The sequence below is a fragment of the Peromyscus eremicus genome, chromosome 7, assembly GCF_949786415.1.
Source record: "Peromyscus eremicus chromosome 7, PerEre_H2_v1, whole genome shotgun sequence".
Classification (NCBI taxonomy): domain Eukaryota; kingdom Metazoa; phylum Chordata; class Mammalia; order Rodentia; family Cricetidae; genus Peromyscus; species Peromyscus eremicus.
The window spans coordinates 112397790-112413014 of NC_081422.1; the positions used below are offsets into that span (position 1 = coordinate 112397790).

Below are 15225 nucleotides of genomic sequence, written 5' to 3' on the forward strand. Positions count from 1 at the left end.
TACTCAAGACCAGGAAAGCAAAATCAAGTGTTTAGGTTTTTATTTGAATGAAGATTTTAAGTATTTGAATATAGTAGCATAGCCCTCTATATACTAGACCCTTAGTGTCTGTAAGATATTGGTTCTGAATTTGTTTAGCATAGACATAGAGTCTCATGTTACCCAGAATGACCTTGAACTTCTGATGCTCCTGCCTCCACCACTTGAGTGCTAAGATTATAGGCATGTACCAACATGCCCAGCTCACGATGGAACCCAGGGTTTAGTACGCACACACTCACTCTACCAGCTGAACTACATCCCTAGTCACCATGATGTTGTGTCTTGTTTTGTTTTCCTGAAAAAGAGTGGGGTGTCTGGTCTTGGCAGTGGGAGTTCAGACCCCCGTGGCTTGATGCCGCAGAGCCCCAAGACAGGTGGGTGCTCTGGGGTCCTGCAGTAAAGCTGCTCATTCAGCTTCAGAGGGCTTGGCTTTGCCCAGAGGCCATGAGCACAGGCATGAGGACTTCCCATTACTGTAGCTTTGGGGAGTAGGTTGTCCCATCTGTGGCTGTGTGACTGCTCCCAGGTCTTCAGAGATAGTCAGTGAAGGTCACAAGGGTGGACATGGATTGAAAAGATGGATGCTCTGTCCTGCTTCTCCTGAGTCCTATAAAGAACACAGACCTACCCAAGGTAGAACCAGTGTGGAAAACCCAGAAAAATCTGTGCTGTGGGTCTTTCCCTTTTTTTTCTTTCTATTTTATTTTGTTTTTCAAGATAGGGTTTCTTTGTGTAGCCCTGGCTATCCTGGAACTCGCTCTGTAGACCAAGCTGGCCTTGAACTCACAGAGATTCCCTTGCCTCTTGTCTTCAAGTTCTGGGATTAAAGGTGTGAGCCACTACCATCCAGCAGATCTTTCCCTTCTTAGAATGACCTTTTATGGCCTTAGGTCTCTGGGTTAGTGGTGGAATTGGCTGTAGAATTTGTGATTCCTAGTACATGGAGCACAAAGCCTTTTCAAGTAGTGCTGAATGGCATTCTGGGAGCCTAACTGGTTGGAGGTGGGAAGGGTAGGTGAGAAGGCCAGGGGCTGCAGAGAGATTTCAAAGTTCAGGACTTAGTCAGCAGGAGAACCATCCATACCTGGCCCTTGTGCATTTATTTCTTCATGAGTCTCAGTGAAATGTAGTCAGGCAAATGCAGGCTAGTGCTGAGGACACTTAGGCAAATAAGCTTGCCATCTTCATGATGGGAAGTGTATAATTTATGTTTATCTGCAGGGTCACCTGAGCAGAGAAGCTGAGGGAGTGTCTGGAAGGCTGTAGATTCCTATGACATCTAGAAAACTGAGGCCTCCAAGAATAGAGTAACTAGGCTACCATTGCCCCCGGGTGTGTATGGGAAAGGTGGGGCAGGAGAGTTCATGGCTGCATCACAGAGGTTTCTGGGAGGCTGGGATGTGGGCTGTCCTCTAGCAGAGATTTCTGAGTAATGGGGTCCAGGCAAGGCCTCCACATTCATCCTCGCTCTGGAGCCTTCCGAGAGGGCAGGCCCAGACCTGGTAACCTTAGAAATGTCTAAGCCATTGCTGGTGTGTCCCAGGCCCTCAGCCCTGGAGTAGGGCAGTGTAGCTAGAGTTTTCCTGCCTGGCCCACAGTCAGGACAAATCTCTATCACCTGCCAGTCCCACAGCCGCTCAGACCCAACCAAGTAAACACAGAGACTTACATTGGTTACAAACTGTATGGCCGTGGCAGGCTTCTTGCTAACTGTTCTTACAGCTTAAATTAATCCATTTCCATTAATCTATACCTTGCCAATTACCGGCATCTTCACATGCTGTTTGTCATCGTGGTGGCTGGCAGTGTCTCTGACTCAGCCTTCCACTTCCCAGCTTTATTCTCCTCCTTGTCCCACCTATACTTCCTGCCTGGCCACTGGCCAATCAGTGATTTATTTATTGACCAATCAGCAACACACTTGTCATACAGACCATCCCACAGCACTTCCCCTTTTCTTTTTTTTTTCCCAAAAGGAAGGTTTTAACCTTAACAAAGTAAAATTATATATAATTTGGGAATTTGGGCGTAGCTTCTCTTACTACTTCCTGCTGGAGGGGGGTGCTGTATCTTATGGGGACACAAAGAAAATTTTAGGATTATGGAATAGTCCATGAGGCTGTATTGTCTGAGCCAGTTGCCTTGAAACCATTCTGGATGTTGGATCATCTGGGCCTTGGTGTCATCGGAGACCTTTCAGGGGGTCTTGGCTGGTCAAACCTGATGTATCTTAATCTGGAACAAATCCATAGCCTCTGGCTTTCTGTGGAAACAAAAGCAGAGTCTCCTTTCCAAAGCAACATATCCTTATATCCAAATTTTGAAGTCAAGGTACCTTTAAAATATACATTTTGGCATAACTCAACAGCTTTTATGATCAAATGTTTTTCTGCAGCTAAAAGACCCAAAGACAACACAATCCAGATTCTCTGTGTAAGATTCATCTTTATGTGGCTTATTTTTTTAATTAATATTACTGTCTCTTTAAAGACTTTATTTTTTAAAACTATGTATTTGTTTATATAACTGTATATATCACCTTTTTTGTCTCTTTCAAGCCTACGTATATTTTACACACATTGTAAACTATTACATCTGAATCTGTCTTATTGTGAATCTATTACTTTAAACTGCAGCAGCTGTGGCTGCTGGCTCCGCCCACCTCAGCTTCCCAACATGGCTACGTTTACCGCCAGCTCTGGGAGCTATCGTGGGTCTATGCTTTTATCCAAGCAGCGTGTAGCCCAGAAACTTCTTTTTTTGTTTTATACTAGCAAAGGCTAAATCCACCACACAGCTTAATGTGCCACTTGCAGAGGCCTCATTCCCGCCATACTGCAGGTCGAGCACGCACACTAGGAACCCACAAGTAGCTCAAACCGGCAGCTGCCGTTCATTTGAGAGAGATAATTAGGAAGCTGTTTTTAGCTCCGTTTTAGAATCTTTTCTCAGGTTTTAGGTGGAAACTCTTGCCAACACGTTGGGCACCAGGGCAGTGCCAGCTTGGAGAAGTGGTGGCTGTCCTCCATGCAGCACCTCCTGCTCGCTGAGGCTGGAGTACCAGCGATAACTCGCCCCATAGGACATTAGCCTAGGCCAGGATGGGACTATCTCAGAAACCTCAGCTCCCAGCGTAGGGAACACCCTCGAGATTTGAGGTTGAGGGAGGCATGGTGATGTTTCTCTGCGAACTGTCTTTAGAGTCCAAGCCATAAAAAGACTTGGGGTGCTTTAAAAGGTGTAACATTTGCACATAATTGCTATCATGTCAGATTTATAAGACAGAGCTGTGTCAGGCAAGATGGTCTCTGTGGACTCCTGAAGTTTGAGCTTCCTTGATTGTTTCATGTTTTAGAGTTACAGTCGCAGGGAGATGCTTAGTGGGTAGCGTGCCTGGCCTGCAAGCTCGCCCATGAAACACTGGACGTGCCAGTTCGGGGTGCCTGGCCTGCAAGCTCGCCCATGAAACGCCGGATGTGCCAGTTCGGGTTTGTCATCTCGGCCCTGGGGAAGTGGAGACTCCGAGTCTCTGCTTCTCCTAGCCTAACTGGTGATCCTGAGGCTCAGTGAGGGGTCATGACTCAAAAGACAAAGGTGGATGGCCCTTGAAGAGTAGTGTTGGGGGTTGTCCTCTGGCCTCCACATTCTTACCTGCACACCTGTGTGTAAACCCGCACGGGCACACACACGTGCACACATGCAGAAATTACAGTGGCTTATTTAGCTTTAGCGTCTGCAGGTGAAAACCATTTATCAGACATTCTAGGTTTTATTTGTCGCTGCTTAAGTTGGACATTTTGACCTTTTTTGTTACTGTGCTATTTTTTAAAAAAAGATTGTGTGTGTGTGTGTGTGTGTGTGTGTGTGCATGCGTGTGTGCGCGCGCGCGCATATGTGTGCATATGTGTGCAGGTGCCACAAGAGGATGTGCAATCCCCTGGAGCTATAGTTACAGGCAGTTGTGAGCTGCCCGACATGGGTCCTGGGAATTGAACACCGATCTTCTGGAAGAGCAGCAAGTGTTCTTAACTGCTAAGCCTCTCTCTAGTCCCACATTGCGCTGTTTGAGGCAATTTCACTTTGCATCATTTCTGTACCCCACAATTGATGTAGGATTTGTTTCTTTGCCCATCTCTTCCACTCAGCCCCCACTGTAAGATTTTGGGCTGCTTTTGACAGCCAGGGAGTCTTCCTCATACATAGTGAGTGGACAAGGCGGGAGGAACTGATTTTAGCCTCACAGGGGAGAGGAGTAACTCAATTAATGTTCCATTGTAATTTAGCCTGGATTAATGGCCACTTACTGGAAAATGTTACAGGCTCTGCGGTGTGTTGTTGGAAACTGAGTTTCTCCCTTTATTTCCCCAAGGCCTTTCCCCTCCGCCTGGAGCACACACTTGAAGCTTCAGGAAGTCTGTCCTGTTGCAATCATAGCTTCATTGTTCCTTTGTGTTATTTATTTAGTCTTTCACGAAATATTTCCATTGCCTTTAATGATGCTAGAGAATCACTGAGAGCCTTGGGGACAGTGCGGGCGGGGTCACTAGGTGAACACTGGTCAGCCCCAGCCTGGACGTCTCCCGCAGCGTTATTGCCACATCCTTGGGGACACTCGAGGGTCCTCTCACGTCTCCACCTCCTACTCTTTGTTCCTGAGATGACTTCACAAAGTCAGTCAACCTCTTGATCTTGCAAAATCACTCACTTTGTACCACAGCGGTAAAAGATTGTGTGCGAAGTAGCTGTGTGACTGACTTCATCTCTCTGAGAACTGGTTTTCTGACCTGTTCCTGAATGGAGAGCTATGTTTCTAAGTTCAGGAGAATCGATGGGATGATGGGAAGGAAGAGAGGCAAAGCCTGGAGCTGGCTAAGCAGCCCTCAGGTGGCCTCCCTCTCTTCCTGCATGCCTTAATACTAAAACAGCGACAAAATGTCCTGTGCTGAGTAGTGCATGGTGTGCATGTTCAGTTGTGTTTATGTGTTTTGTGCACACACATTTGTGCACTCCTGCAAAGGTCGACCTCATGTGCCACCTTCTTTGTTTTTTGTGACAGTGTCCTTCACTGACTTGTGTCTCACCGAGCAGGCATCCAGAGTCTTCCCGTGTCCACCTCCCAGCCCTGGGATTACGAGGGCACACATGTTCCACTTTTTTGAGATCATGGGTTCTGGGGCCTGAGCATAGGTCCTCATGCTCACACACAAGCATTTTTATCAATTCAGCTAACTCCTCAGCCCCGACTCAGTTTTCTTTTGGCCCCAGGAGCTCTGGTTGTTTCTTCCACAAAAGGCAGCTGAGGTGTTTGCACACACTAGCTACACACACCTCAAGAGTGTGACCACGTGCTGGGGCCGGTTTCCTCTTCCTCAGCCCACAGGTGGATGGCTTGCTTCTGGTTGCCCAGGAGAAGGCAGATTGCCAGGGGCTCTCTGGGAGGGTTGACCTCCTTCCAGGGGGCTCCCCATGGCAATGTCCACAGTGTTCCGTTTCTGAATCCTGCTTTTAGCTCCACGGGCCCTCTCGGGACCTCAGTCCTCTCTGAAGTCAATGGAGTAATTGTCACCAGCCTCCTGGCTAACGGCAGTGGCTGTCACTCCTTTTTCTCTCATGAATGGAGGTAATCCTCTGAGGCACGTGGCAGCCTGGCTACCTGACAGCTTCAGAGCCTGCTCTGGTGAATTCCTAAGACTTTCTTCCTGTGCCTCAGCCTGGGCGGCTTCCCTGGGCTCAGCCCACAGAGGTGCGGGGAAGTGGTCAGATCCGCACATGCCTGGCACACACTGACATGGCTGTGGTCTGCTTTTCTCCCCTTCCCTCCAGAGTATAAGAAGAAGTATGGGGAGGAACATGGCTCCTGCCAGGCCGGGATGGCAGGCTTCTTCACTGAGGTGGGTGTCAGCCATGTGGCATTTCTTTCTCTGCCCTTCTTGGTGTTTGGTCCTTTGCATTTTGTGGTTGGGTGGCCCCTGGAGAAGGGATTTCTGGTGTCCCGGGCAGCTGAGCCCCAAGTGAGTAGATTCTCAAGTCTCTACCAGGGGACTTTAAACCTGATGAAGGGAACCAGCTGAGCCTGGACCGTGTGGGTGTTGGGGGCTGGGCTGGCTCATGGGGAGATTTCTACGGAGTTGACTTGGCCTGAGATCTATGGAAGGAGCTGACAGCAGTTTGAATGTATGTCAGTCACCTGGGTGTCACTTCATATCACTTCCCCCTCCTTGGCAGAGAGACTCAATTTTACATACATCAGGCTTTCCATCCCTGGAATTCTGAAGGCTTCTACTCTGGAATGTGCCCAAGTGACAGGAACAGAGTGATTTTTGACTGCTAGGACATTTTTAGGTACTCTTTATTAAAACTACATCTCTTTATTTTGTGGGTATGTGTCTGGGTGAATATACCATGGCTCGTGTGTGGAGGTCAGAGAACAAATTCCAGGAGTGAGTTCCAGGATCGAACTCAGGTGGTCAAGCTTTGGGCCAAGTGTCTTTACACACAGCCATTGCAGTCCCCAGCCAGCCACATGCCATCCCCCTCTTGGCTTTGCAAGCGACAGTACCATCCGTGCACTTGTTCAGGCCAAACATCAGAAGTCCCTCTGCACCCCAAGTTCATCTAAATCCTGTTTAACCCCTAGAACACACCCCAGGTGACTGCCCTTTTCTGCCATCACTTCACCTGGTGACGGCCACGACGCTTCTACAAAAGCCACCAGCACCCCGTGCTGACTCACTGACCCCAAATTGTCTCCCACAATCCTTAATTTTTAAAAAATAAGATTTTATAAATTATGTGTATATGTGTGAGTGTATGTGCATGTGTGTGTATGTTAGCGCAGTGTCCACAGAGGCCAGAAGAGGGCATCGGATTCCCTGGTGCTGGAGTCACAGTTGTGAGCTGTCTGATATGGGTGCTGGGAACTGAACTCAGGTCTTGTAGATGAGCAGCAAGCACTCTTAACTGCTGAGTCATCTTTCTAAAGCCCCCCCCCCTTAAATCATGGTCAAATATACATAATATAAATTCTTCTATTTTAAAGCCTACAGCTCAGTCTTTAATGAATTCTCAGTGTCATGCAGCTGCCACTCTTGTGTAGTTTTTTTTTTTCCCACTCCAGCCTGGGTCCTTTCTTGAGTGGAGCCATATGTTTTCTGCCCAGTAGCCTGAGGGATTTTACAAAGTCCTGACATTCTGACCCCATGGCCTCCTATTCCATGGAAGACAGAGGCCCCTGATTCCACACTGCCCAGGCCTGACTCTCAGGACCCTGTGCCTTCCCTCCTGGAGGAGCATGTGTGACACTGAGGGGCCAGGAAAGGGTCTTCTCCGGTCTGGGGCTTTCCTCCTAAACAGCTCAGAGTCAGGAGTGTAACTGTCCACCCGGCTCTCAGAGATGCCCTCTCAAGTCAGAGAAAACAGTCTGTGATGTGGTAGCTAGTCCAGAGGAAATGAAGACAAGAGTTTCATCAGCTGCACTCTGGAATAGTAAACACCAGGTGCTTTGCTTCCAACCCTGTCTCCCCCAGCATGCCACGCCCATTCACATCAGCACCCTTTCCTGACTCTGTACTAGTGATGTTCAAACCGTGGGGCCCAACACAAAATACAAATGTATTTAAAATGTAAAATTTACTCTTGTGAATTGATTTATCACATTTGCACAGCTCTTAAGCATGGATACCAAGTTCTGTTGGGATGTCAAAAGGATGGACCTGCCTGGTCTACACAGAGTTAGTTCCACGCCGGGTCCTGGGATTGGTGCCACAGTTTGTTGTAGCATTGAAGTTAAAATGAGATCTCCTCCTGCCTCCCTCTCTACCATCCCACACGTCCACAGCCCCTCACAGAGACACACTTTCTCTCTGAATCCTCCCTCCCCACTGCAGAACCCCTGCCATCTTTCCCCGAGACTGGCCTCCCAACAGGAGCCTCAGAACCACCCTCTACAGATAGCAAAGACATCATGGTTCTCCTTGCTCAGACATCCAATGTCTTCCCATCTGCTTTTGATGAAATCTAAGCTGCGCTGTCCACAGCCTCCTGGGCCCCCCTGCCTCTCTGTCCTCATTGACTGCCCCACCCCCTCCTGCACACATAGCCACGGCCGCTGCCAGGACACAGCACATTCTCACTGTGGCATAGCATACAAGGCCCTGTGTGCTAGAGCTTGCTACACACAGCTCTCCCAAAGGCATTCAACAATTGAACTTTGGTATATTCTGTTTTCAGTCTTAAGGGTGAGGTATTGAGCTACTCAGAGAGCTGCTTCTAGAATATTCTTGGGCACGAGCTGCCCACAGGCAGAGTTAGGGTGACTCAGCATGGGGCAGTATGGAGATATTTCCCCTTCAGGATAGAGGAGAGGGTTGATTCATGGTAGAAATCAGAACTCATTAAGCTTTTAACCGGGAACTGAGGGACAAGGGTTCCTGGGGGTTACAGGAGGAGGTGTATCTTTTGGACCCCATCAGCTGGTAAGTTGGAGAGGGTGGGACATTGGAGCTGGACAGAAGGAGGGCTTGCAAGGGGTGGGAGGGCAGGGCAGTGTAGGAGAGGCCCGGCAGCAGTGCGAGCTAAGGGTGACCAGAAGGAGGAGAGAATGGGGACTCAGAGCCCAAGATAACCTCTGTGCCCTGACATTTGCCTCCAGGGCTCTGTGGATAAGTAGGGACTGAGTGTTCAGGGCACAGGAGAGGGTGGACGGCTCTGGTGGGGAGGCCCGGCCATATAGTTTTCCAACTCCGGCCATTGTCTCCTGGCTTGCCTGTGCCTCAGCCTCAGCTTTGGTTCCCAGGCTCTGGACCCCTGTAAACAGCAGGTCTTTGAACTCTCTGTCTCCCTCATTTCTGGAACTTCAGCAGTCTGCAACTGAACAGGAAATGTAGTTGGAGGGGTCAGGCAGGCCTCATGCCCCTCCTCTGCCCTCCTGCTGGCCTCCACCCTCTGCCACTGCTGTGAGCTGTAGCCTGCTGGACGCGGCCATGTTGGGCCAGACCGTTCCCCCCCGAGACTGACCTGTGGGTCAATGCCCCTGAGGTCATCAATCGTCTTTGAGTTATGATGCCCTGTGTCCTTGAGGATAAAGGACAATGTTAGCCATTTTTGTAGACTAGACCATCAGAGGTGACATCCTCCAAGCTTCTAGAGGAGACCAGGAAGGACCAGCCCACCATGGAGATGTCAGGTGATATTCCTTGGCTCAGATTTAATGTGCTGTGCTGCCCGGTGGCAGACAAAGGCTGGCAGCTCCTTTCAGGCGCATCCAGGTGACCTTGTACCTTGGAGGAATCTTGGGGAAAGGCACACACTGTTTATTGAGGGGTTGGATTTGGCCAACTGTGTCTTTTACTTGTGTGTATTTGTGTGAGAGAGAACTTAGAATTGATCACATTGTTCTGACATTTGTGAAAAGCACCAAAAAGGACCCATCCACCACTCACAGGGAATAGGAAAAGCCAAACACGAGGGCTTCCAGGAAGTCAGTGTCTCCCTTGAATACAGGCAGGATGGCCGCGGCTTTGGCGGCATCTGCCAGTTTGGGCTGAGATGAGATAGACTGTGTGATGACTAAAAGAAGAAAGGAGGAAAAATCGGAGTTTTGTCTTCATGTTTTCAATTTCATGTTATTATTAGTGTGTGCATGTGTGTATGTGTGTGTGTGTGTGTGTGTGTGTGCATACATACATGTGCATATGTGTACGCATGCGTACATGCATCTATAGAAGCCAAAAGTCAGCCTCATGTGCCGTTGTTCCTCAGGAGCCATTCACCTTTTTTTATTGAGTCAGAGTCTCTCAATGAACCTGAGTTTGCTGATTAGGCTGGCTGACCACTGAACTCCAGGGAGCTCCCTGTCTCATCCTCCCCACGATAGCATTCCAGGCACATGCCACCATGCCTGAATTTTTATGTGGGTGTTGGGGATTGAACTCAGGTCCTCATGCATCTGTGTCAAGCACTTTACAAACTAGCTTGGTCTCTAGACATCTTTTACAATTTTTAAGGAAGGAGATGACTGTGTTTATGTACTCTGTGACACTTGAGAGGTAGCAGGAGATATTAACTATCTACTTAGTGTTTCTTCTGGATAAATCCAAATCACAGGCGAACAGTGTGTCCCTCACCCAGGGCCCTACAGAGTCTTTGCAGTGTCCTGCTGTTGCTCAGAACGAGCTGCAGATGAAGAGAATTCCACACTGTGTATACAACTGGTCCTGAGGGCATCACTCATGCTCTCTGGTGCCCTTTGTGTTTGGGCATTGATTACACATTCCTTTTTAAGCACGAGGCCAGGAAGAGTCTCTCTCCTCTCATGAACCCATGGCTTGCCTTTCAAACACCCTTTGAGAACTGGCACTGTTTTCATACCAGTGTGAGGAGAGTGAGTGGATGGGTGAGTGATTGTGCCATGGACCACCTTCTCCTGGTGACTGTGGAGGTGATCTGTCTATAAAGGAAGAAAGGATGGGATGGAGAGAAGAGAAGAGGGCTTCCCATATCCCTGTGGGCCAGTGGAGGAAGGGACCGTAAACACACGGAGATCCAGCTGCCTGGTTTGTGTCTGTGTATTCATACAGATACGTTATTCAAAAAGTTTATAATCTAATAAAAACTCAAGTGTACCCTAGGACTGTCTCTCAGTACCTATATTTTTGTTTTATTATATAGAGCTATTTTCTTTTTTAAAGACTTACTTGAGTGTTTGTCTATGTATGTATATGTGCTCCATGTGTGTGCATGTTGTATTTTTTAAAATATTAACTTACAAAAGAATTAGATTTTATTTTTTTCCCCCGAATGAAAGTTGTTTTTGTTATTTCTTTCACCCATCAGTCTTCTCTACCTTCCCTCTCTCTTTGTGCTCTCCCACCCCCTAGGGACCTTCTTTCCATATTAAAAATTTTATTTATCATTGTGTATATATATGCACACACTTGATGCATGCATGCAGGTGTGCCTGGGGTGGTACATGTGTGGTGGTCAGAGAACAACTTTCAGGAATCAGTTTTCTCTTTCCACCTTGAGTTTTGGGGATGGTCCTTGGATGGTCTGGCTTTTGCAAAAGCCCCTTTACCAACAGAGCCATTTAACTCCAATATTTTTATTGAGACATCTCATGTAGCTCAGGTTAGATTTGAACTCACTATGTAGTCAATGCTGGCCCTGAACTCCTGATCCTCCAGCCTCCATTTCCTAACTGTTGGGATTATAGGAGTGCCCCACCATGCCAGGTGTGATGTTGCTATGTTCTCTTGAGCACTGTTTCCTGGAGTCACATGATTTAGGAACAGTATCAATTGTTCACCATTCCGTATTTTGTCTTAGGATGAACCTGTGTGTGTGTGTGTGTGTGTGTGTGTGTGTGTGTATTGGGGGCTGGGGGGGGGCCATGAAGCCTCACTGATGGCCAAAACAGGGACTTGGTCTGTCACTCATTCTCTCCCCTTGCTTAGTAATCTCATCTTTAGGCTGAAAATCCTGGCTACATGGTAGAGTCCAGATTGCCCAGGATCTGGGACCGAATGTGTCACTGCCGTAGAGAGGCACTGTATGTCAATGCTCAATTCTCCTTTGCTGTGACTGCAGCTTTCAACGTATCAACTAACTCTCTCTGTCTCCTTTTGGATTTTTCCCTTAGGAGCTGGTGGTCATGGGTGCCCCAGGCTCATTTTATTGGGCTGGGACAGTCAAGGTGCTGAATCTTACGGACAACACATACTATAAACTGAATGATGACGTGATTATGAGCAGGCGGTATACCTACCTGGGTGAGTAGCTGGAGAGTCTGTAGGTGACAAGGTGGACTGTGAGTGTTAACCATGACCACAAGCTCATGGATTATTGCTTTATTAATAGAAAGAAGCAGTAGTTGGCTTTTATACCCATCAATCTAATTAATTACACTTTAATTAGAGTTCCTTAACATTTAGTTGCATATATGGGTGGTAGGGAGATCAAAGAAGAAACCCTGTGAAAACTGGATGGTTTTGTTAAAATCTGATGGGGAAGCCTCCAGGGGACCAACCATTGCCTTGCTTTAGCAGCCAATCACATTCGGGTGGCCAGATACGGAATGAATGCTGTTGAACCTGGCTTTCCCTAGAGATCATTGTGAATGGTGTGTCTGCTTCCTGGTAACAAGTCCAAACAGTAAGAATCAGAATTTCCATGAGATCAAGTGCTGAGCTTCCCTCAAAGGCTCTGGAAATTTCTCTTATTTTTTCAATTCTTTTAGTTGTCTAGAAAGAAGATAGGCATAATTTAATTTAGCAACCACTGGGCAAAAATGATCCTTGGCTGGGTACAGCACTGTGTATCCATAGTCCTTGCTATGGAGGCCACAGCTTCAACAGGAAGTTTATGGAATCAAGGACATTTGAGGCTATTCTAGACTGCGTAGGGAGTTGCTATTTCAAAACAAGGTGGGGCGGGAGGAAAGAAACAAAGATGGAAGGAAGGAAAGAAGAGGAGGGAGAGAGAGAAGGTTCTGGAAGAAGGCCATGCTCATTTAAGAACAGAGATACGTTGGGCACGGTAGCCCATACCTGTACTCCTAGCACTCTGGAGGTAGAGGCAGGAGGATCACAAATTTGAGGTCAGCTTGGACAACCTAGCAAGAGCTTGTCTCAAAAAAAACCAAAGAACAAAAGCGCACACAGAGATGGACTGCCTTTGTTTGTGTAAGAGTACCAATTCTTATTGTTCAGTCCAGGCCTCAAGTGGACTGAAAATTAAACTAAATTTAGAAAGGTTAGTAATGACAAAATAACGTCTCTCATGCCTGCTGTATATAAATTAAGCCAAGGGAAACTCCTGACCCCCTCTATTCAAATCGGTATGTAATTTCTTCCAGTTTCTGAAACAGCCTTGTAAGGTAAGACAGCCATTATCACTGCCATGTACAGTTCCTAGATGAGGAAGTGCGAAGACATTATGGAATTCGTCAAAGTCACGTGACTGATAGGCAGTGAGGTCAGTTATAGACCCACGGTTTCTGATGCAGGTTCTGAATACTGAAGCCCCCAACCCCAGGGTGTGTGCTGCGGAGGCACACTTGCTTCTAGTACTGAATCTCCCACTAAGCTGTGAGCACCCTGAGGTGGGGGTTTGCCTCACATTCCCAGGGCATTGTATAAATTAGTGACTAGAATGGACTCAACACTGAGTCAGGGATTTAAGGGAAGGCACAGAGAGTCACAGCTCCTTGGTGGCTTTAGGTTTGAGGACAGGACCTGTGGTTCCTCTCTGTAACAAACCAGAGGCCCTTATCTACTACAGGGATTAGCGTGGAGTAGTTGAGGGTGAGTATCACTCATGGTAGTCTTGTATAATGCGAGCCATCAGGCTGAGAGAAGTCAAGCATGTAGAAAATGAGATAGCTGTGCTAAAGTGATCGCAGCCGACATGTGTCGCAGGTCAACATGTAATCACAGCCTTAGGGTTTGAAGGTCACGAGAAAGCTTTTTCTACTGCCCAGGGGTGTGATTTCAGCCTGCCAGCTAGGCATGCGGGAAGCAGGAGACATTTAAATCAACATCACATGCCCTTTCCCCATTGTTTCTGGGTTCCTTTTAAGCCCAGATTTTTTGACTGCCCATCTGCTCACCCATCCACGCATCCATCCATCATCAGTATCTCTCACTTCTCTTAAAAAGGACGTGACGTAATTGATAATCGCAGATACTCTGGACTCATGCAGATTGGCTTTGAATATTACTCGGTAATCTTGAGCATTGGTGGCTAGCCATGTACTGTCTATATGCAAAAAAAAGAATATTGAAATATTTTGCAGTATTAGGAATTGAACCCAGGGCTTTATGCATACCAAGCAATCCCTCTGCCATTGAGCTGAATCCCTAGCCCTATGTTTAGTTTCTTGACCTGGATGGGATTGTACCCCTAAGGATGTGTATTCTCATTCATGAAGCTGTGTCATTAGAATTGTGCTCATTAGTGAAGTTGTGTTCATTCATGAAGTTGTGCCATTAGAAATGTGCTCATTCGTGAAGTTGTACATTTTTGTGTGGACTGTGTCATTAGAATTGTGCTCATTCATGAAGTTGTACATTTTTGTGTGGACTGTGTCATTAGAATTGTGTTCATTCATGAAGTTGTATGTTTTTTTGTATGGACTGTGTCATTAGAATTGTATTTCCCCAAAGTAAGAAACACACAGAGTATTTAGCACCCTACTTATTCCATAGGGGACAATCAGAAGGTACTGCCCTCACAGTGTCCCTGTGAGCATGTACTTTTACAAGACAAGCTATTTAATATAAATAGATTGACAGCTGCCACTTGTCCTCCAGAAGGGTTTATGTCCCAACAATAACTAGAGCATACTGTCTGGATAGAATACTACCAAAGAAATGTTTTCTTCTGCTGCATAGTTTTTTCTTATATGACCTCCTTCTCAAGCATGTCCTTGATTTCTACCCATCCTGTTCAGGCTATGCAGTGACCGCTGGCCACTTCTCTCATCCATCCATCACTGATGTGGTAGGAGGTGCCCCACAGGATGAAGGCATTGGAAAGGTGAGGAGAAAAGCCTGAGGCATGACATAGTACCAGGCAGAGGACGGGAGCGTGCTGCCTTGTAGAGGCTTTCCAGTGTGTTTTGTTCTGGTGGCTGAAGAGTAAGCAACAGACTGATGGGGAATCTTCCCCTCTGACTGTCTCCTTCTGGTCACTAGGAGGGTTCGCCTTGGAAGCTTAGAGCACTTGCAACTGACTTTGTGTGTGATTTTAAAGACTATCCTTGACATCATGGTACCCTCCAGAGGAAGAGCATCCAGTCTGGTCCTAATTCAAATACCTCTACCTTCCCAAGCAACTCTGACCTGATGAAATCAGATCTCATCTTCAGTGTCTTGAGAGCTTTATAATGCCTGATTTTCATTGGTTTTCCTGATGTTTCAGAAAACAAAACAAAACAAAAATCCATTGTGTTCTCAAGATTAGTGTAACCAGGGGTAGCCTGGGAACATGTAGATCTGGCTTTCTCTAGTGTAGCTGCCAAGAAGGTAGGGGACACCCCATAGTCCAGGGCACTCTGAGACTCTCTGGGAATCATGGCCTCTAAGGGCCTGATAAGGGGAACTGTGGCTGTGGGCAGCGTCATGGTTCAGGCATTCCCGCTCAGGAGATCCACATTTATCTTACTGGCTGTACTCATTACTCCTG

The 15225-nt window shown here is 47.2% G+C and overlaps 1 protein-coding gene across 1 annotated transcript in view; it reads left to right on the top strand.

The window, feature by feature from the left end:
• Itga9 (integrin subunit alpha 9) overlaps nucleotides 1-15225 on the top strand; it is a 311746-nt gene that overhangs the window by 44511 nt on the left and 252010 nt on the right. The window contains exons 5-7 of the mRNA XM_059268864.1: nucleotides 5866-5933; nucleotides 11681-11810; nucleotides 14492-14577. Of these exons, the coding sequence (XP_059124847.1) occupies nucleotides 5866-5933; nucleotides 11681-11810; nucleotides 14492-14577 (284 nt within the window). The remainder of the gene's footprint in view (nucleotides 1-5865; nucleotides 5934-11680; nucleotides 11811-14491; nucleotides 14578-15225) is intronic.